The 20,614-nt window shown below is 40.0% G+C and overlaps 5 protein-coding genes and 1 non-coding gene across 8 annotated transcripts; 4 read left to right on the plus strand and 2 right to left on the minus strand.

Moving 5' to 3' along the window:
* Positions 1-1,647: 1,647 nt before the first annotated feature.
* On the plus strand, positions 1,648-2,777 carry LOC120458674 (adult cuticle protein 1). Its single transcript, XM_039646410.1, has 2 exons — positions 1,648-1,770; positions 1,973-2,777. Exons 1-2 carry the CDS (start codon positions 1,765-1,767, stop codon positions 2,372-2,374), a joined length of 408 nt encoding a protein of 135 aa, XP_039502344.1. The 5' UTR covers positions 1,648-1,764; the 3' UTR covers positions 2,375-2,777.
* A 1,722-nt stretch (positions 2,778-4,499) lies between these two features.
* LOC120452041 (sodium- and chloride-dependent glycine transporter 1) lies at positions 4,500-10,135 on the plus strand. The gene is made up of 11 exons (XM_039636097.2): positions 4,500-4,696; positions 6,377-7,031; positions 7,730-7,861; positions 7,930-8,105; positions 8,160-8,200; positions 8,261-8,381; positions 8,438-8,777; positions 8,841-8,998; positions 9,057-9,185; positions 9,253-9,459; positions 9,523-10,135. Exons 2-11 carry the CDS (start codon positions 6,671-6,673, stop codon positions 9,781-9,783), a joined length of 1,926 nt encoding a protein of 641 aa, XP_039492031.1. The 5' UTR covers positions 4,500-4,696; positions 6,377-6,670; the 3' UTR covers positions 9,784-10,135.
* An 841-nt stretch (positions 10,136-10,976) lies between these two features.
* Positions 10,977-13,548, plus strand: LOC120452070 (sodium- and chloride-dependent neutral and basic amino acid transporter B(0+)-like). The gene is made up of 9 exons (XM_039636136.2): positions 10,977-11,210; positions 11,415-11,546; positions 11,601-11,755; positions 11,816-11,907; positions 11,971-12,470; positions 12,528-12,676; positions 12,790-12,918; positions 12,999-13,205; positions 13,267-13,548. The coding sequence occupies exons 1-9, from the start codon at positions 11,048-11,050 to the stop codon at positions 13,546-13,548; spliced, it is 1,809 nt and encodes a 602-aa protein (XP_039492070.1). The 5' UTR covers positions 10,977-11,047.
* Positions 13,549-14,373: 825 nt separating this feature from the next.
* On the plus strand, positions 14,374-17,227 carry LOC120452047 (sodium- and chloride-dependent glycine transporter 2-like). Its single transcript, XM_039636111.2, has 9 exons — positions 14,374-14,723; positions 14,951-15,082; positions 15,154-15,317; positions 15,373-15,473; positions 15,620-16,089; positions 16,144-16,292; positions 16,447-16,575; positions 16,636-16,842; positions 16,900-17,227. Exons 1-9 carry the CDS (start codon positions 14,561-14,563, stop codon positions 17,170-17,172), a joined length of 1,788 nt encoding a protein of 595 aa, XP_039492045.1. The 5' UTR covers positions 14,374-14,560; the 3' UTR covers positions 17,173-17,227.
* Positions 17,208-20,569, minus strand: LOC120452056 (sodium- and chloride-dependent glycine transporter 1). 3 transcript variants are annotated; one of them, XR_005616436.1, is made up of 10 exons: positions 20,277-20,569; positions 19,299-19,594; positions 19,191-19,246; positions 19,008-19,131; positions 18,617-18,950; positions 18,396-18,547; positions 18,207-18,335; positions 17,951-18,151; positions 17,517-17,871; positions 17,208-17,451 (listed from the first exon to the last, which is right to left on the minus strand). XR_005616436.1 is itself a non-coding variant. In XM_039636122.1 (9 exons), the coding sequence occupies exons 1-9, from the start codon at positions 20,452-20,454 to the stop codon at positions 17,569-17,571; spliced, it is 1,773 nt and encodes a 590-aa protein (XP_039492056.1). In that variant the 5' UTR covers positions 20,455-20,569; the 3' UTR covers positions 17,482-17,568. The 3 variants fall into 3 exon arrangements, 1 of the variants encoding a protein (XP_039492056.1); XR_006356510.1 differs by having other exon boundaries at positions 17,504-17,871; XM_039636122.1 differs by lacking the exon at positions 17,208-17,451 and having other exon boundaries at positions 17,482-17,871.
* Trnay-gua lies at positions 19,831-20,018 on the minus strand. Its single transcript has 2 exons — positions 19,982-20,018; positions 19,831-19,866 (listed from the first exon to the last, which is right to left on the minus strand). It is a non-coding gene; the product is annotated as a tRNA-Tyr (tRNA).
* Positions 20,570-20,614: the final 45 nt, after the last annotated feature.

A 20,614-nucleotide genomic window follows, 5' to 3' on the forward strand; every position in this document is an offset into this window, starting at 1 on the left:
AGATCAAATGTGTCTTTGTCTTTAAGTGTCTATTATTATAGTGACAGTCCTAATTTGCTTGGCAATGCTATTGGCCACAGCTGAACGGTAGTCAAGCTGGGGGCCAATGGTCATTAGATCAAGTTAATTGGAACAGAGTCAGCTCATATGCACGTATTGGGCCACAGGGCGTATGCTTAATTATGCAAACGCTTAGCGCTAATTACAGATCGCACAGAGACCAAGTTTCGGTTTCAGTCAGCACCTGGGCTTCTGGTACAGCAAAATAATTGGCACCCAGAGTAAATTATAGCAGCCACTAATTACAGATTATCATCGCAGCGCAAGAATTCAACTTGAACCTTTTTTTCGGTGTCTGCCAAGAGATTTTGCCAAGACTGAATCGATCTCACCCACATTGGCAACGAAACGAGTTTTCCCCCTTCTGCAGTAATTGAATTGTCTTTGCTGGGATAAATTTGCTAAATTTGCACTAAAGTCTGACTTAATTGCGGCACCTAATGGGTTTGCGATATGTTTATGTGGGCTGTTCCAGGCGGCAGACACCCACGCTCCAGCCCCATTTCAGAAAATTGAATGTTGCGCAATGTCGATTCCATTAGGTAATCGAAGGTGGAAATAATAAGGGCAATAGCCTCGAAAAGCGGATAAGCCTGGAATGCCTAACAGCTGTGCTTATTGCAACTTTTGGTTAATTTATGATCAACACAATTACAAGCACACACAAAGTTTTCATCATCATGAAACGAAATGCGTGAAAAGTGCAGCGCATAAACACACAGAGTTAACTATTGTCCCTTTAATTTAAAATAGCTATATTGTTTCAATTGATTATAATTGAACTTAAACTGTTCAGCTTAAACGTTTTTTTTTTAATATAATTAACGCAGGTTAAGGTTTTTGTTCTGTGTAAATGGACTAATATATTTAAACATTTTTAATATCCCATAATTATATTTCAATATCAGTCGATGAAGTGGGCTGTACCTCGCATATCATTAACCCTTTAGAGACATAAATCAGATATTAGCCGACCTTATACAGGATACGAATCGCTCCATAATTGGAATCGTGTTATAAATCATACTGAAATGCTAATCGCGCACAAACAACAATTAAGTAATTAAAGTGGCGGTGTGATGGAGTGAAAATCAACTTACCGGAACTGCAGCTTAAAAGTGGGTTGGGCCACTCACTTCGACAGTGGGACCCACATGGCCACGGAGATGGAAACACACTCACCGAGAATGCATTTTTCTGTGGCGGTGCAAGTTTGAGTGCTGCGAATACGGTGGTTCACTATCGAGTTAGATCATTTTCATTAGCTTAAGTATACAAATTTAGCAAACTTATTGTATCTTTCTCATTGTTTTTGATGTTCCTTAACAAATTTTCTTTGATACATTTAAGTATCTCCATTATTACAATAAGCTAATAACAAAGTAGGTGTAGAACTAGTTCTTAAACAAAACCGCTTTGAAGGCGTTCAACCTAGCCGTTTGATCCGATCCGATACGATCCAATCCGATCCGTTCAGATCCGAGGCATGTCATTAGAGCTGATCATATGCATGCGGAGCAGTGTCAGCAGTGTCCACCGTGTCATGGTGTGTGAACTCTCACTTTCATGAACCCTCCGACTTGGCGGCTTTCCATAGCTGGTGTGGTCAGCAGTGGGGTATAAAACTGGCCGGCAGCTCCGTTGACAGATCAGTTCAGAACAAGAGTTCAACCAGAGCGCAAACCAAAACCCACAAACACCACCATGAAAGTGAGTTATCAAACGGACTTATCCTGATAGTTAACAAAAACATAACGGCATGGCTTAGTAATTCTACAAGGAAGTTTTGGTTCCAAGACTTCAAAATCCTAAATCCAATCAAAGAAATCAAATTTACATAAAATTCTTTTACAAGTTTAAAGTACGAATATTAAACTTCAAAACTAACTAAATAAAACTTTTGATTTAACAGTTCGCCGTCGCCGTTATCTTCACTTTGGCCCTCGCCATGGGCGTGCAGTCGTCGGTGATCCCCCTGCTGTCCCAGGTGGCTGGACATGGACTGTCCTACACCGCCGTTTCCGGACCCGCTGTGGTGGCCTCTCCCTGGGCCGTTCCCGCCGCCCACTGGCCCGCCGCCGTGAACGTGGCCTCGTGGCCTCCAGCAGCGATCCATGCCGCCGCTCCTGCCGTGGTTGCTGCCGCCGCTCCCGCTGTGGTTGCCGCTCATGCTCCCTCCGTCGTCGTGGCCCCAGTGGCCCACAGTGGCGTCTATACTGCCCAGACCCGCGGTGCCATCCACACCGCTCCTCTGGCCGGACACATCCAGTCGGTGGCCTCCATCAATGCCGCTCCCGCTCCCGGAACCTTGTAAGAAGGATACTACGTTTTAATCCTCTTGCCGATCCGACCATTGCCTCTACCACGGAAACTGCCATTGATGGGCAAGCCCCGCTATCGAACTGGGGTACCCCACAACACTGTTTTGTAAATACATTGTATATATAGACATATATAGACAGGGTACTCACACCTAGCACCTGAACAGGATCCTTTCATACCTGGCCCAAAAACGGAGTCATCAAAATTCCCTTTCGACCCAAGCACTCGGCCACGTTTGTGGCTGCCTCTTTCTCTCTCGCTTACCTATTTATTTAGCATACATTTTCCAAGCATTCCTGTGAAAAAGCCCCTAGAGTTTTCCTTCGCACGGAATGACGAGTGCATTCCGGAAGGAAATGCTTGTACATCTTGCCAATAAAGAAAATGTAACTAAAGTATGAAGGTTTTATTTTGGGAAATGATTCATGACTATTGAAGAGTTGGGAATTAGAATAAAATAAGATCGGAACATTAGAAAATATTATTCGTTTGCTAAAGCCATACTTAGTGATAAGGTATATGTATATACAAAGTGTTTCGGTCAAGCGAAAATGTAAATAAATAGTTCGTGCCTGGCATATTCCCACAGGCACAGTAAATAAGTATACAAAGCCCATTGGCTCTCAATCTATTATCATCGCATTTTTACGCCTCCTAATGCAATTAATTGACTCATTGCCTCAAATTGACACCACGCTGGAGCCCCTTCCTCCATAATAAAGTGTGATTAGAGCAAAGCAATCGGATCGAACGCTGAAATGTCAAGTTCATGCGCATGCGCAAAGTCTCCAACTGCGTTCAATGCGAAATGCAGCCACAAATCAAATCGAGCTTGTTTTCCACTCCATATCATTTGATTTGCTGTAGCAGGGTCCAACTGTTGCGTGATTTTCCCCTCCCACTTTGCCAGCCCCTTTTTTATTTTCCCCCTTCGAGTTTCAACTGCGGCTTACAAAGTCTCGCGCTTGTTGTTCATGTTTATAGTTGCGATTTTGTTGCCGCATTTGGCCGTTGAATGAAATGCGTCAGTGTATCAATAGCAGTCCCCCTCGAACTTCCTTCAACTTTTTCCCACCACACCTCCATTTCAATGCACTGAAAAAAAATTGATCAAATATATATTAGTATACAAGTGCACTATATATGCTTATCAAAATTCAATGTACACAAGTGCTTTACCTTTAAAATGTTGTTATTTGAGTATGATATTAGTATATATTATTTCTTATATTTTTCTAAAATTATTGAATTTCATTTCTGTGCACCGTCTTGCGATTCAATCTGTTGTATTGAACAGACGGCAATGATTTATTGTACGCCGGCGGCCAAGAGTCAAGCGTCAATCGTGTCGACAGTCTCCCCTTACTTGGAGTCCGACTCGAAAATGGCAAGAAATTTCCTACTGGGCTTCGTTTTGGCCATAGCCGGTAATTGACCGGCAAAGAGAAAATCGCACAGAAGTCGCGGGGGTCAATACGAATTTGGCCTGCTCTTATGCTAGTTGCTATATGCAATTTAGAAAATTGATACGACATGGTATAGATAATTACCACTTTGAACGTACTTAATTTAATGTAATAATCGCAAGCAATTTGGTGGTATATAAAAAAGATTAATTCGAAATCGATTTGATATGCTGAGTGTTATGAGTTGCAAGTTGAATCGCTTATTAAGCGGTGTATATAAAACAATAGAATAGCGCTGTGAGTCTGTAATAAACATATATGTATGTGGAAGATTGGATATTCTCTGTTGTATGTTCTATTAGTTAAAATAAAGGCTTAGAAATAGCAATATATAGCTTATATATTTTTAAACCCAATAGAACTTCTTCGAACTCAAAGCGTTTGAAAAGTGAACCCATAGCTGTTACTCTTTCTTTCTGTCACTCTTTGCATTTCTCCCGAAGAGTAAAAGCAGCGCACAGCAGCAGCTGCGATAAGAGACAGCAGCAACATCTGCAGTAACACAGCAGCAGCAGCAAAAACAGCAACAACAGCGGCAGCAACAGCAGCAGTCGCAACAGCAACATCAGCAACAACAGCAACAGCAGCAGCAACAGCAACACTCACATTCGCCTGACATTCGGCGACTATCTGGCTGTGTTTTCACTCTTCAGTTTTCAGTCGTTCGCTGGCAGACGCGCCGACAACGTGCGTCGCAGTCGCAGCATTTTCCGATTTGGGTTCGGATCGAGATTCGGGTTCGGATTAACATTCGCGCAGTGCTGGTTTTGCAGGGGTTTTGTGCGTGATTGGAAAATTTGTCGCCTGAACGAAATAGAAAAGTGCACTGTTTGCAGGTGCATGCAAATGTGAGTTTCAGATGGTCGAGATTACAAAACGTACGATAAGGGGACACATTGAGTTTATGTGGCGCCAATATCGCTATCTATGTATGCGTAGTCTTCTTGACGGGCGGAAAATTGTGAAAATGGGTTGGAGCTACGATGGGAGGGCAAGGTACTGCCCACAGACTTGGCCAACACTTGAGACGCCAACTTTTTGCGTCTTTTGAACGCAAGCAGGCACACTCAAAAAAAAAATACCCAAATAGATGGTCATTCCCTTATCTAGTCAGTTTACAAGGTAAACTCCAAAGAGATTATAAGCAAACACTATGTTCTTTAGTTAGCATTCATTTTATATAATTCAAAACATCTGCATCCAATTTAATGAAAAAATTGGTGTCTTTGAATGCCTGACCAACATTTTTTCGCTGTGCATATATTTGCTTGTGCTTTCCTCTTGGCCATTTCAAATGTTTTTTCGCAAATTTATTGCGCACACTTGAGTGTTTGTTTGTAAACATTTCGATACGAGTAATTGGACACGTTCGCCGCATTCGGTGCACTCACTAATTTACTCATAAATGGATCCACACCAAATTAGCAGCGTCATCAGCGGCCAGTACAAGCGTGAACATCGAAAGCAGAAAGTGTAGGGGCAGAAAATTTTGCTTGAATTACACAATTTCCACAGCTCACAACAAAAAACAGCTGATTTTCACACACCCTTTAAAACGCCCCCAACCCATCACCACCTATCGCTTTACTTGTTGAAATGTTTTTGGCCAGAGAAAATACGAGAGCTGTCTCTTCCTCGCAGCCCATGGTACGTATGAGCAATGTCAAGTATACGCTCCGTAGGCCAGCGGCATTGAGAGCGAAGAGAGTGCAAGTGGGGGTGGGAGAGAGCGCCATCAGCTGTCCATTGCCCCCGTTTATGCCCATTTGCCATTCCTTTGGTTTCGTTTCTCTTCACCTCTCGCACTCTCTCTCTTCCATTCATTTTTATCGGCTTTGTTGTGCTTCGATGCGATGCGATTCGATTCGATTTGATTCAATTCGATGGCTTTGTTTTTAAAAATACATTTTCTTTTGTTTTGATTTCCCCTTCAGATGGAATTTTCTTTGTTTGGCGGTACTGATAATAGAATAGCTACCGGCTATTTAGAGGAAAACAATAAGTAGATGGAACAACTTAATGCAGTCTTGTGGCTAATATTATATATTAAAAAATATTTTCTTCCATTCTAAAAACCATTTTGAAATATAACTTTTTAAGGCGCCGTTTTTCTCAGGGCTGTTTATCATATCAAATATTTTTGGAGGTATTTTTTACAAAAAAATAATTTCCAAAAAAACAAATTTTTTTTTTTGTAATTTTTAAATTTTAATTTCCTCAAATCATTTTAAATATATTCATTTTTGTTTGACATGCGTACCACTGTGCTTCGTATATAATCACTGCACACTCAATGGCACTCACATACGCATTGCACGAAAAAACTACGTAGAAAGACTTATGTATATATTTAATTAAATTTGTGAGTTGTTGTTCGGCTCTTTGTTGTTGGTGGTGCCTATAATACTGCTTCATTTGGCGTAGCTTGAGAACGGCAATTCCCATTAAATAGCATCATTTGCCGCTGAGCATCGGAGCTGATTGCTTGGCGCCCGGAGTAATCAAAATCGGGCTTAATTTCAAATAAGATTTAGAAGTGCGACGGGAATCCGCTGGCGGCAATAGCAAGCTATTAGAAGATAATCTGAAGCTCGCATCTCTACAACTTGCTCTTCGTGAAGTGACCCAGAAAAACTCTGCTGAATACTAGGTCAGACTGCCAAAAAAACGAAGAAAAAAACACAAAAAGCAAAACAAAAGCGGAACAAATCGGCATGAACTTAAAACAAACAGAATCTGGATAATTTTAACTGAGCCATCAGTGTCGAGTGTGTTGTGTGGTTTTCTCACCTGGCCAGCACCGTTTCACCTGATGACCCAACATGAAGGGCATCTGCGGTGAGCAGCTCAACAATTGCATGCTCCTGGGCGACTGTGAGAATAGTGAACATGGCACAGAACTGCCCAGTGATTTTACCGGCGAACCAGTGGAAACGGAGTCGGGTGGCGGAATGGGAGGCGGTTTGGCCCAAGCCGCACGTCGAATCCGAAGCCGGCAGGTGCACAGCATGGCCGTGCGATCGGGCAGTGCGTATGATACCCTGGAGCGACCATATCGGCATGATAAATGTCGGGGCCGTTGGGCCAAATCGGCGGACTTCTACTTTGCCAGCTGCACACATGCCTTCAGTTCGCTGATCTTCTCCGAGCTCTCCACTTTTGGAATACTTCATGGCGGTTGGCGTAAGTACCCTTAACAATGGCTAAAGGCTGAGTAAAGTGCACTTTATAAGTGGGTACACTTACAAAAAACTTAGTAGTATATGTACTTTATTGTATAAAAAATAATGAAAGGGGTTTATATAATAGCTTTTATGGCATTACTATTTAAGAGCAATTTAAATTTATGTTAACTCATTAATAAATTAACTAATATTAACTAAAAATCAGAAAGTGCCGTTTAACACTCTTGAATAGAAATTTTCAATAATTTGTTGCAGTGTATTTGCTGACGGTTATCCCCTTTACTTGATCCCATAACTGTTGGTTATCAATAAAATTCAATTAACTAAGGCAAAGGTTATCAGAGCTGCGTTAATGGCGGCTTTTTGCGTTTACTTTGAAAAGTAATCATTTTTGCGAGCGATAAGGTGAACAGCGTATAAAAGTCGCAAAAATCAAAACAACTGTTCCAGAATCCCTGTCATAAACCGACCTTAATTACCTCCAAAACAGGTTTTTCTAATGATTTAATTGTGGGTTATCAATAAGTTACTAATTTCATATTTAAGATAAGCTAAGTAATGACACAGTGCACGACACGATGTGCACTCAATAGATAATTATTATGAGTATCAGGGTACAATATTACATTGAATTACTCATAATATCGCTTATACATTTCTTACACATATATTTAATCTCTAAATTTCTCTTCTTAGTTTTGTTTATAATCGCCTACCTAATGGGAATGCTATTTTACGCGCTGCCAATATTTTTGATCCAAGCCTTTTTGGGACAGTTTTCATCTTCGGGATCAATATCAGCATTTCGCGTGGCGCCCATATTTAAAGGTGAAAAATCTGTTTAACTACTTTCAAACTGTGATTCAAATAATTCAAATGATGTGGCATACTTATAGGCATCGGCTACGCCATTCTGTTCCTCAACCTGGGAACGCTCACCTATTACAGCATCGGAGCTGTAGTGCCCCTCATCTATACTGTAAATTCAGTACACCCGGTGATACCCTGGATGAGTTGCAACAACAGTTGGAATACCCAGGAGTGTTCCTTGCACGAGAACTACGACGTCGATGTAAGTGGGTTAGATATTTACACATTCAGTTAATTAGATAGTTTGTGTTTATAGGATTACAGGGTTGATCCTCATTCCACGGTAGAGTTTTTCAGGTAGGTCATAGTCGAATTCGCATTAGAGTGAGCTATAGCCTACGTTGTGTATTTCTATAGATCGACGATTGCCTCTACTGAAAAAGGTTCCAGTTCCATGAGCATATCCTGGTCCATGCTCCTGGGCGTTTTGTCCATTTGGCTGGTAGTTTTGGCCCTGCTGCTCAAGCCAGTTGCTTTTGTAAGTATATCTTATAAATTAAATAATATATGTAATTAAGCAGCGATAGGTTTTAGATTGGAAAAGTTCTGCGATGTTCATGCGTGCTGATGTTCGCCTTCTTCGTCGCTGTTTTCTTATACTCACTTATGCACGAGCAAGTCACGTTTGATACCCTGGATTACTATTGGATGCCCCAGTTGGATAGCTTTGACAGCGTCCTGGCAACGGCACGCACCGCTCTTCTGATGGCCGGCGGAGCCTTGGGACCCGGTTGGGGCAGTATCATAACCTTGTCCAGTTACAACAACTTCCGCAGAGATGCCGAAAGACTGAGTATTTGGGTGTGCCTTACTCATATCACCATCGGATTAATGGGACTGCTCTGCTGCAATGTGGCCCATGATCACTTTGAGGGTAGGAGCTCATCCAAATTTTTTACTAAGCAATTTCAATTTTTAAATTGTATTATTTAAATAGATCACGTGGGTATGATGCCATTACATGTGGATGAGAAGCATCATATGCAGTTCCTGTATCTCTGCTTCTCCTACTTGTTTGGACGATTTACGACTACGCCAAATCTTTGGGGATTTCTCTTCTTCGGCATGATATTTTTATCAGAACTATGTGCCTTGGTAAGATTCGTTTTGCATTCATGTGAAAATATTTTGTAAATTACTTGTATTTCTTAAGATCATCCAAATGATGTCCGTTATTACTGCCTTGTTTGATGAGTTCGAGAGATTGCGTTCAAAAAGAATCCTAGTGATTTCCTCGCTGGTCTTCTGCCTCACAGCCTCCTCTGTATATTTTTGTACTCAGGTGAGATTGAAATCGTACCTTTTTTGATAGCATTCTATCTATATATATATTTATTTTCCCTTTTCAGTTGGGCTTCAGTCAGCTGACTCAACTTCCTAATTTGGCTGTGTTTACACAGCTGCTTATTTCCGGAATCCTTGTGCTGATGACCACTTGGGTTTATGGACGCGTGAGATTCCAGTGCGACTTACAGTTTATGTTAGGCAAAACGATCTCAAGTTTCAAAATTTTCTTTATACGCTTTGCCACGCCCATATTTCTGGGACTGTGTTTGGTAAGTTGTGATTTCAATTATTTTTGCATTTCATATGACTTAAGTTCTTGTTACTTCTTGCAGTTTCAACTAACCTATTTATTTACGCGTGATCGCATACACGACGTCCTGATTTACGTGAGCCAGGGCTTGATTCTCCTAACGGCCATGTCTTATATGGTTTACAAGGTTTGTCGGACGAATGGCGATTGGCGACAGCGACTGCAACAGTGCCTCGCTCCACATGATTGGCATCCGGTGGATGCGGACAACCGGCGATTTTACGAGGAAATCATGGGCATCTCGGAGATGCTGGTTATAGATGCCAATGCCAACACCAAATAGTGCCTAAAATCGAATAGAATACTCTCTAGATCAAAACTCAATACTTAAAGCGTCGCCAAAATGAAATGGCGTTGACAAATGAACTGAACTGAACTCACTTTTATTATACACACACACACACACATACAAAAACCATGATAACAAACACGCACACTAGTATATACATAAGCGGATCAATTGGTAATGGCGATTGTTAGTTCTTGTAATGAAGTTGTACTGATATTTTCCAAATGCTAGCTATAGAGAACAATATACTGGTGATATTTAGTAGTTTCCTACTAAAATGTTCAACAAGCTTCGGCCAAAAATATTGTTATGAACTAATAAAATTTTACCTTTTAGGCATTGAAAATGTTTAATTTTTTTTTTTTTTGGAATTTGGGAAACGTATAAGAAACTAAGTGTCGCATTTTTGATATTGGCTGTCATCACTATGAACTACTTTCATAGCGCACTTATCGCATATTTTCATACAAATGCTCTACGAATACATGCCGAAATTAAATATATATTTTAATAAAACGTACTTAAAAAAATTACAAATTATATAATTGCAGTTAACGAAAAAAAGTGTTCATATTTGGAGCGAATTTGTTAAAATTTCTCTGTTGATTATTGCATAATAAGGCATATCCTTAACGTATTAGGTAAATGTATATTATTACATAAAATTAACTAATAACAAAATGAAATAGTTTTATTTTCGTAGCACCGATTCATGCGGACATTAAATTGAAATCAACGTGTCTTTCATGCTTTTGCATTGCTGCCTGAGTTTTCCTCCAGATTAAATAAATTTGCGGCTTTTTCTGCGAGAACGAGCATATCAGTATTGAGTGTCAACGTGTAAATAAACTTAACAATGTACGACGATAAGCGCACACAAGTGAGACATACGCAGATATAGATATTATTATATGAATTAAATTCGGAAATTATCTTTACATAGCTCAATTTTTTTTAAATGAATATCGGATTAAAGTGTGTGATTAAAGGCCAAGTATGCATTGCCTGAGTTAGGGCATGAGCATCTTATTCGAAAGGAACGAGCTTATCAGAGACCTGCTGTCGGAATCCAATTCAGTTTGCCGGCATCGGTTCTACTAATTAGTCCGTAAACTCAAAAAGTAAAGCGCTTGCGGATCGTTTGCACATATGAAATATAACAAAAATACCTCTACTGAACATACATATCTACAACATATCTACAAATTTGTTTAAATCCACTTTCGTGCACAAATTGGCTGAGTGATATTCTAATACAATGGCATATGAAACATCGTATGCTATTGGGCTTAAGCCCTTCTCCCCTGATCCCAATCGTGGCAAGTGGGATAAGCCCACGGACTATTTATTCGCCTGCTTTGGATTAGCCTTGAAGTTGGATGTCTTTGTGGCATCGTTTTGGATGTTCTACGGCATGGGCAGTAAGTAATGCTAGAACGAATCCTATATTATATTTCTGATAAGCTTCGGATTTATTGTTTGCTAAGTACTCACATAAGGTGACAAATAAAGCAATGACTCATTCAGCCGAAATTTCTTTGAATACAGGACTGATTTAAAGTAAATCAGAATGTGAGATTTGTTTCATAACAAAGGTATTTAAATACTCTATTTGCTTGCATCAGTTTTAGGAATACTGTCGTACTTTGTCTATATGGCCATTTATCTGGTTCCCATCATGGTAATTCACTCCTTCATGGGTCAGTTTTCCAGCAGCGGGTTCATCTCCGCCTTTCGCCTGTCGCCATTTTTCAAGGGCAAGTAACATAGAAGTTCGCACAAACTTTAAATGATTAAAATTTCAATTTCAGGCATGGGATATGTGAGTGCATTTTTATCTATCTTCATGCTTATTTACTATAGCATTTTCGCTGCGGTTCCTCTGCTCTTCATAATAAACTCATTCCGACCCACCTTACCATGGAGTTGTGAAGGGCTGAGTTCTTGGTACAATGGAAATGCTACTGTATGAAAATTGGTTTATACACAAATTGATTTCATGACTAAGAGCTTTTGTATATTTTAGAATTGTAAGAACGAACTAGTCTTGGATGATTTTAAAACGCAATACAACACCACTTTTAAAGTCTTTCATATACCTTCCGTGCGATACTTTCAGTAAGTACTTAGTCTCATTTTGTATTAATATAACGTTTTAAAAAATGTATTTTCGCTTTAAAGATCAATTATAAATGATGGTCACAAAAATCACTTTGCTGCACTTTTATATCATCCGGATGCGCTTGAGGTTTCAAATCAGGATTTCGAGTTATCTTGGCATTTTGTGGGCCTCTTCGCAATCATTTGGGCTGTAATTGCATTCATTTTTTATAAATTCTCGGAGACGGCCAAGTTTGGAAAACTTATACGCTACATGGTAATTGTCACCCTGGTTCTTCTTCTGGTGTGCTTTGTGCGATTCCTGTTCCTTCCTGAAGCTATTAACGGACTCAACAGATATGTGATTCCAAGTTCAGCTAATATGGCCATGGGACTATCCTCCACATTTATCATGGTCCTTCATGCATTCGGAGCAGGATGGGGCAGTGTAATAGCCCTGTCCAGTTTCAATGGGTTTAAGACAAACATAATGTCGTATAGTTGGATTATTTCCTTTGGACAGATCTTCATTTACATCATGTTTGGCATGGTTACCTTTATGTTGGAATGTTACTTGAATGGTAATTGCAACTTAAAGCTTAGTATAATCTACATTGTATTGATATTATACCTTTCAGAACTCTCTGAAAGTGATCATTACACATATTCAATGCGCCATTGGCTGATATATTTGTCAAGTGCTTCTGTCTTGACCACAATGGCTTGGCCAAACCTATGGATTTTTATTTACTATTCTATGCTCTTTTTAGCTGCTCTAATTGTGATGGTAAGTGTACTCTAATATAAATGTAACCATCAAATCAACTGCAGAATGATGCTCGATTAATCTAAAGAATGTTATTAATATTTCACACAACAAAACATGAATAATAATTACAGACAACGCAGATATTCACAGTTTTGCAAAGTTTGTTTGATGAGTTTGAAATACTTAGAGTGAGAAAGCAGCAGGTAACTTTTGGCTTAATTGGAGGCATTGCAGTATGCTCCCTTTACTTTTGCACAAATGTAAGTACTCAAATTTACAAAAAATAATTAAAGATATTATAACACAAAGTCTATTGCTTATATTCTTTATCCGTTTTTAGCATGGCTGTGTTCTCTTTTCGGTTTTGGGTCTTGATGCCTTCTTCTCACATAGTCTGCTGCATTTGCTGCTCCTCTTGGTGGTTTTGTGGATCTATGGACGAGAACGATTCCAGCGGGATATCGAGTTTATGCTGGGCCAGCATTTTGCCTCCTGGAAGGTCTTTATACTCCGCTTCATAGCTCCAATACTTTTAGTCATATGTCTGGTTTGTATTAAATTGTATTTGCTTGTTGTTTAGAATAATCATATTTCTTTTAACTTACTAGTTCGTCGGAATCCTTCTGTCCCATTTGAAGCATACTATTTCCACAGACGTGGTCGTCGTGATGTCCATTGTCCTCGTAGATTTGCCCATTTTGGCAATTCCTGTATACGGATTGTACCATCTTTACCAGCGCACTGGCACCTTTTGGGAACGCTTCAAACGCACCTGTCGACCCACCGATTGGTATCCGCTTGAGATGGAGCACCGCCAGAAGTACGAGGAAGCTTTAAACAATTTGGATATGACCCAACAGCTGTGCGAGGTTACTGAGGAGGTCAACTAGTTCCTGATGCGCTTCAAAATGTACTGAATATAAATAAATGAGTAATTAAAATGCATAATTAAAGAAGAATAAGTATTAAACACTCTTGGAATATCATATTATAGTGGAAAAGCAAATGTTGTTGTGGTATGCTTACAGCAATGTGTTTTACTGACACTACAGTGATCCTCGTATAATATGGACGGAAAATTGAAAAACATATATGTAGTTGCCATAAATATAATATGTTTGAGAACAAACCGTAATAAGCCTGTCATACCTGAGTCGATCAAGTTCACTCATCTGACTGTAGATATCTCGGAAACTTTAATTAAGTTTTGCTTAAAAAAAATCTGTAACGCCCACATCTGCTTTGTTATTGTTATATTGTTTGTCTATCGGGAGAGAGCTTTTAGAAACGTGCAATTATTAATGAAGTTATTGATAATGTATGGTTATAAGCAAAGTACGCTTGTCGACGTCATTGTAGTGTATAAAAATGCCTTTTAATTTATGAATGTAATTTCAGTGACCCATGTACAAGTGATAATGTATTATATTACATTGAGTTATATTCTTATCAGCATGAACAAATTAAAATTGATTATATTACATTGAGCTATGAACTATTTAATTTCTTTTCAGAACTGTCTCAATGCACTGTATTAAAAACCGATTACAGCCGACTATTTATTTTATTTATGGCACTGTTGGTACTTAACATTTATTTATTTATTTAGGGTGTATTTGATTGCAGATCTAGTGTGAATGGTCTTTGATAGGGTATGAGCATCTCAGTCCAGCGGCATCAGCTACACTGCGGTTTATCTGCGGAATCGGATTCAGTTCGTCCGCATCGCTGCTACTAATTAGTTCGTCAATTTAAAACGCTCGCGAAATGTTCGTTGTTTGTCAGAGCTTTTGATGATAAATACCTCCATCGGCGTGTGAAATTGGATAGTTTGTTTAATTTTTCAACTTTTCCAAATCCCTTAACCCACACATTTTGTCGGCGCTATATTAACGTGACAAAATGATATATGAAACATCGTATGATACTGGGCTCAAGCCCTTTTCCCCCGATCTGAAGCGAGGAAAGTGGGAAAAACCAACGGACTATTTATTCGCCTGCTTTGGATTGGCCCTTAAACTGGATATATTTGTGGCCTCGTATTGGTTCTTCTTCGATATGGGCAGTAAGTATTAAAAACAGATACTTTTAGCTATACATATGCACCTTTATTATCTGCATTATAGTTCCAAGGTTAGCCTATTTATTTCAGGGGCGTTGCTTTGAATAAGTGCATGTTTCTACACTCTGATCAGATAAGAATTATAAATATAATATAATTAATACAAATATCGAATATTATTAGTACCAACGATGCAGTTTTCTAGTTACACAGTTTCTTGCCTTCTTCAGTTTTTGGGATGATGCCGTACCTAGTTTACATGGCAATATACTTGGTTCCAATAATGGTGATTCACTCCTTCATGGGTCAGTTCTCCAGCAGTGGGTTCATCTCCGCCTTCCGTCTGTCACCATTTTTTAAAGGTATGCTTTTAAATGTGGAAACTAAATAAATTATAGATGGCTGAATGCTTGTTCTTGTATTTGTATTCTAGGGATGGGATATGTAAGCGTTTTCCTGACCATCGCCATGTTGATTTACTACAGCATCTTTGCTGCTGTTCCTCTGCTCTTCATGATTAACTCATTTCGACCTACTTTACCTTGGAGTTGTGAAGGCCTTAAGTCGTGGTACAATGAATCCGCTGGAAAAACTACAGTAAGTGGAAACCATAAAAAATACAGTTATAAAAACAGTTTCTTTTGATTTTCAGATATGCAATGGGACAGTCATTGAGGATTTTAATAGTATGTCTGATAACGACACAGAGTTTCACAGATTACTAGTTCATGTACCTTCCGTACTGTACTTTCAGTAAGTGAGATCCTATCTATATTATCATTTGTATTATATTCCAGATCTGCAATTTATTTCATCAACGCAATCAGCAATTTGAATTCCTATGTTTAACACAAATGTTTTCAACATTTTGATTATCTTTTCAATTGTAATATTTTCAGATACCACTTTGAAACCGCTGAAGAGGACAATTATCCAGATTTGAGTCAAGATTATGAGCTATCCTGGCGTTTTGTGGGCCTCTTCTTTCTAGTTTGGACAATGGTTGCATTCATTTTTTATAAATTCTCGGAGACGGCGAAGTTTGGCAAATTTTTACGTTACATGGTTATTGTGACGCTGATTCTCCTCCTGTTGTGCTTTGGACGATTCCTCTTTCTTCCAGGCGCCCTCATGGGGCTAAAGAGCTTTATGAAGCCGGGTCTGGAGGAAATGCTAATGGGAGTTTCCTCGACATTTGTAATGGTTTTGCATGCATTCGGAGCTGGCTGGGGTAGTGTTATGGCCCTGTCCAGTTTCAACGAGTTCAAGACTGACATCATGGCGTATAGTTGGATTATTTCCTTCGGACAGATTTTTATTTTTACAATGTTTGGCATGGTTTCCTTTATGCTGGATCACTACTTCAATGGTAAGCCTATTATTACTTGATCAATATACATTAATGGTAACATTTGTCTTGCAGAACACATAGAGGGTTCTTTCAACACACAAGTATTGAACCATTGGGTTCTGTTTTTGTCCGGTGCTAGCGCCTTGTCTTCTTTGGGTTGGCCGAACCTGTGGACTTTCATTTACTATACTATGCTGTTAATGGCTGCCCTTATTGTGATAGTAAGTACATATATTGTGTCTGAAAATATAAGGTTTCTTAAACAAAATAGCAAAGACTTTGTTTTTCCTTCGGAAAATATTGTTAGTTATTTATTACGATTCTTAAATAACTATTAGTGATTGACCAAAACGAATGATTTGTTTCTTTTTGTAGACGACGCAGATATTCACAGTTTTGCAAAGTTTGTTTGATGAGTTTGAAATACTTAGAGTGAGAAAACAGGAGGTAACCTTTGGCTTAATTGGAGGCATTGCAGTATGCTCCTTTTTCTTTTGCACAAACGTAAGTACTTATTTTAAAATAGATTAAGTTTACAACAAATTTCTGTATATTTTTTTTTAGCATGGCATAATTTTCTTTTCGGCCTTGGGTTTGGATGTCATTTTCTCACATAGTCTGCTGCATTTGCTGCTCCTCTTGGTGGTTTTGTGGATCTATGGTCGAGAACGTTTCCAGCGGGATATTGAGTTCATGTTGGGCCAGCATTTTGCCTCCTGGAAGGTCTTTATACTCCGCTTCATAGCACCAATAATATTAATTATTTGCCTGGTACGTAATAGATTTTAAGTGATTTAAATTCTTGTCATCCGTTTTTCGCTCTATTAGGTAATAGGAATATTTGTGTGCGTCATGGAGCACACCTACTCCTCAGAAATAGTCCTTGCAATATCCATTATACTAGTGGTTATACCCATTCTGGCCATTCCTGGGTATGGAATCTACTTCCTCTACCTAAGCACTGGCACCTTTTGGGAACGCTTCAAACGCACCTGCCGACCCACCGATTGGTATCCGGTTGAGATGGAGCACCGCCAGAAGTACGAGGAATCCTTAAACAATTCGGATATGACCGAACAGCTTACTATCGTGCCAAACTAAGTTCTTTCATCAGGAATAACTCATATATATTTTGCTGAATAAAACATAGTGCTCTTTAATTACATTTAAATGCTATACTAACAGTATGTTCTGTGGATTTTTCTAATTGTGGGCGTTGTACAACTACATTTGGCTTATCAATAGAACTTGGAAAGACAAATAATAAAATTACAATACAACAACATTTGTGAAAAGCTGGCATGTTTGATTCTTGTTGCTTCCAAATATTTGTGAAACTGATCTTGGCTCAAATAGAGTATGGCAAGTTCTACTTGTACCCTGGAAAAATGAATGTGTGTTTAAGACCAATCGCATTAATCCAAATATTTACTCTTCATGCGTACAAATGTTGTAAATATTTTACCAATAAAAAATGTACATATATTATAGATTATTCTATTTGGTGGACTCGATGTCTGTGTCAGACATAAATCCCGGCATTCTGCGTTGCCTTCGGAAGGCCTCGTATTCCGCACGATCTTGCGGATCCGATGGGGTCCAGTCCAAGGGCCTGAGGCGTTTCTTTAGGCTGTCACATAGAGTGGCCCGCTTACGGATCATGATATAGAAAATGTAGAGCGGTATCCACATGACTGATGTTATACAACTAGCCCAGCCGATCATAATGGCCCATGGGGGGTATGGGATGTTGTTATAGGTGATTGTCCTCATGAATACAATGCTAGTTATAAGTATAAACTGAAAGTGGGATGATGGTTTTAGGCAATATTCAAATGCTCATTTTATCGGTTAAAATAAGAGTGAAAAAGTTTCTTACAATTAGTATAACGGGTGTGACGACCTGCCACAAAATTCTCCAATATAGACTTGGGCGTCTTCCGAGCATAAATTCGACATCCAACATGAAATTTTTAATGCCATAAATCCAAGCGACCATTATAATCTCCACCAGACAAATGACTATTACAGCTATCGCCGAGGAGTACCAGTCAAACAGCTGAAGAATAAACATGCCCCCCTAAAATAAGTGGTTAGAATATTAGTAGAGGACAGCTATTTATGGATTAACTGACATTTGTGCACATTATGGAGGAAATTGCCAAAAAGATAAAGCAAGAAACGAGCGTCAGTTTCCACTTGTGACTTCTCACCCAATACCACTCATCCAATATCGATGTCATGATGGCCTCCAGTTGTACAAACTTCGTATGGAAACAGAGTTAGTAGACCTAAATTAGGTTTCCAAAGCACTTTCAACTTACCACACTGTCGATGCCCAGCAAAAAGAGCATAAAGAAAAACATGAGCGCCCAGAGCTGCGGGACAGGCAGCATGCCAATGGCCTCCGGATACGTGACGAAGGCCAGTCCAGCTCCTCCGGTGGCCACGGTTTCCACGGGAATGCCCGATTTTTCTACAAAATTAACACAATTCTTTACAGCCGAACAAACTCAACTGTGAGCAAACGAAAATGAATACTTACCAGAAAGAAATCCCAACACGGAAAAGACCACAAATCCAGCCAGTATGCTTGTGAACACGTTGATCGATACTATGAGAATCGTGTCACATCTGGCGTTGTTTCGAAAGTTGCTGAAACTGGCCATGTTGACGATACCACCCCAGCCAGGTCCGATGCCGAAGAACATTTGGATGGCGGCATCGGCCCAGACTTTGAGGTCCAGCAGGCGGTCCCATTCCGGATACAGGTAGAACTTTATGCCTTTCCAGGCGCCGGGCAAAGTGGCTCCTCTGACGAGCAGAATGAAGAGCAGCAAGTAGGGGAAGGGTACCGTGAAGTAAACGACCTTGCCAACCTGAATTCCATGGGCTAGAGCATTATGAATCTTAACGTGATTGAGAAAGAAACATACCGACTTGATTCCCCGCATTAGGCAGAAGTAAATAATAATCCAGGTGACTATCAAGGCAACTAATTGTTCCCACACCATGCCGCCCAGTTCAGAGATGTCCTTTGAGATTCTAAGGACTTCCAAGCTGCAAAAGGAGATTTCAATTGGCAGTGGAATGAAATTCATAGCTATGATGGCACTTACTGAAAGAATTCATCGGCGGAAGTTGTAAATCCATCAGTACTATTTTGCTTTCCCATCTAAGAAGCAAAAATGTTGAATGAGGATAATTATCGTAAAAAACAAGCTCACGTCAGAAACGGTCACACAATTGTCGCTATTCCAAGAATTACTGCAGTCCTCCCAGGGCACCTGCTTGAAAAAGCAGTAGAAGATCATCCGGACGGGATACGATATGATCACCGAGTAGTAGCACACGCAGTAGGCATTGACCACCACCTGGGCGATGCCCGTTCCCTTCAGCAGAGGCGTCATGCGAAACATGCCAGTGCATCCGGTGCTCGAGAACTGGCCGATCAGAACCTCCATATAAAACAGGGGTATGCCGGCCAAAATGACCATCAGCATGTAGGGAATCAGGAAGGCGGCTAGGAAGGATATAAAATCATGTACTAATTTATGGAGGCAAAACACACTAACAAAGTATTCAAAGTAGCTCCCAATTTGAATTATCTCATAGCTCTTTAGCAATAAAAAATAATTTTTAAGTAAAATGTGAAATGAAATTTTCACTTTATTGCATTAGATGCATCTATCTAAACGAATAGCGCCCATGCCTAGGAGAGCAGCGACAAAGAAAAAAAAAGTGGACCTTAAAATAATATCCTTCGAGCCGGATTTGAACCAGCGACCTATGGATTTCAACATATCGCGATTCAGTAACTGATGATACAAGAGCAAGCGCTGTCTGTGGCCAGGGGGTATTGTTTGGCCCAGAGTCCTGCCTCTGCTCGCATCACCAAGCCTCGGAAACTCTACAGTCCACCGCTCTACCAACTGAGCTATCGAAGGCGTCGCTCTTCCGCTGGCCAAATGGCCCTCATGAACGTTGGAGCTTTGCCAGCTTTCACTCGAAAGCTAAAGCCTAAAAATAACCATTGCCACTCAGTGCAGCACTCTCGTTCGCTGACGTCACTGCTGCGCTATTTTGGGAGCTTGAGCTCACCCATCAATTTGCTGCATGATGTGTGGGTGGTTCTGTTGGCTTGATGGACTCGATTGGGTGTAAACAGGTGTGGCCAAGTGGGCGTATGTGGGATGGTGACTTACCGCCGCCACTGCGGTAGCAGAGATAGGGAAAGCGCCACACATTGCCAATGCCAATGGCATATCCGAGGAGCGAGAGGATGAACTCCGACTTGGAATTCCATTGGCCGCGGTTCTCGTCCCGCTCAATGCGCTTATCTTTGCGCGGAGCCGTCGTCGTCGCGGGCTGTGTATTCGCCATGGTCACTCAAGGCTGAATTTCGAATTTACCATGCTGAACTATACCAAACAGATGGAATTTATAGACCTACTTTTACAATATTTATTTGATGTTGTCAAAAAAGCGAGTAAATGTGAGTTAGTGAGCTTGTTTTTCTGTCAAGAGAAACATGTTCAAAACA

The sequence above is a fragment of the Drosophila santomea genome, chromosome 2L (genome assembly GCF_016746245.2).
Source record: "Drosophila santomea strain STO CAGO 1482 chromosome 2L, Prin_Dsan_1.1, whole genome shotgun sequence".
NCBI classification, from domain to species: Eukaryota; Metazoa; Arthropoda; class Insecta; order Diptera; family Drosophilidae; genus Drosophila; species Drosophila santomea.

Bases quoted from the DNA above. Each gene is read 5' to 3' on its own strand.
- LOC120452041 (XM_039636097.2), top strand. From the start codon at position 6,671: ATGAAGGGCATCTGCGGTGAGCAGCTCAACAATTGCATGCTCCTGGGC. The intron at 7,862-7,929 runs GTGAAAAATCTG...GCATACTTATAG, and splicing joins CGTGGCGCCCATATTTAAAG to GCATCGGCTACGCCATTCTG. The intron at 9,460-9,522 runs GTAAGTTGTGAT...TACTTCTTGCAG, and splicing joins TATTTCTGGGACTGTGTTTG to TTTCAACTAACCTATTTATT.
- LOC120452070 (XM_039636136.2), top strand. From the start codon at position 11,048: ATGGCATATGAAACATCGTATGCTATTGGGCTTAAGCCCTTCTCCCCT. The intron at 11,756-11,815 runs GTATGAAAATTG...TGTATATTTTAG, and splicing joins GGTACAATGGAAATGCTACT to AATTGTAAGAACGAACTAGT. The intron at 11,908-11,970 runs GTAAGTACTTAG...TTCGCTTTAAAG, and splicing joins CCTTCCGTGCGATACTTTCA to ATCAATTATAAATGATGGTC.
- LOC120452047 (XM_039636111.2), top strand. From the start codon at position 14,561: ATGATATATGAAACATCGTATGATACTGGGCTCAAGCCCTTTTCCCCC. The intron at 16,090-16,143 runs GTAAGCCTATTA...TTTGTCTTGCAG, and splicing joins GCTGGATCACTACTTCAATG to AACACATAGAGGGTTCTTTC. The intron at 16,293-16,446 runs GTAAGTACATAT...TTCTTTTTGTAG, and splicing joins TGGCTGCCCTTATTGTGATA to ACGACGCAGATATTCACAGT.
- LOC120452056 (XM_039636122.1), bottom strand. From the start codon at position 20,454: ATGGCGAATACACAGCCCGCGACGACGACGGCTCCGCGCAAAGATAAG. The intron at 18,951-19,007 runs GTATGTTTCTTT...CATGGAATTCAG, and splicing joins TAATGCGGGGAATCAAGTCG to GTTGGCAAGGTCGTTTACTT. The intron at 18,152-18,206 runs GTCAGTTAATCC...CACTTATTTTAG, and splicing joins CCTCCATAATGTGCACAAAT to GGGGGCATGTTTATTCTTCA.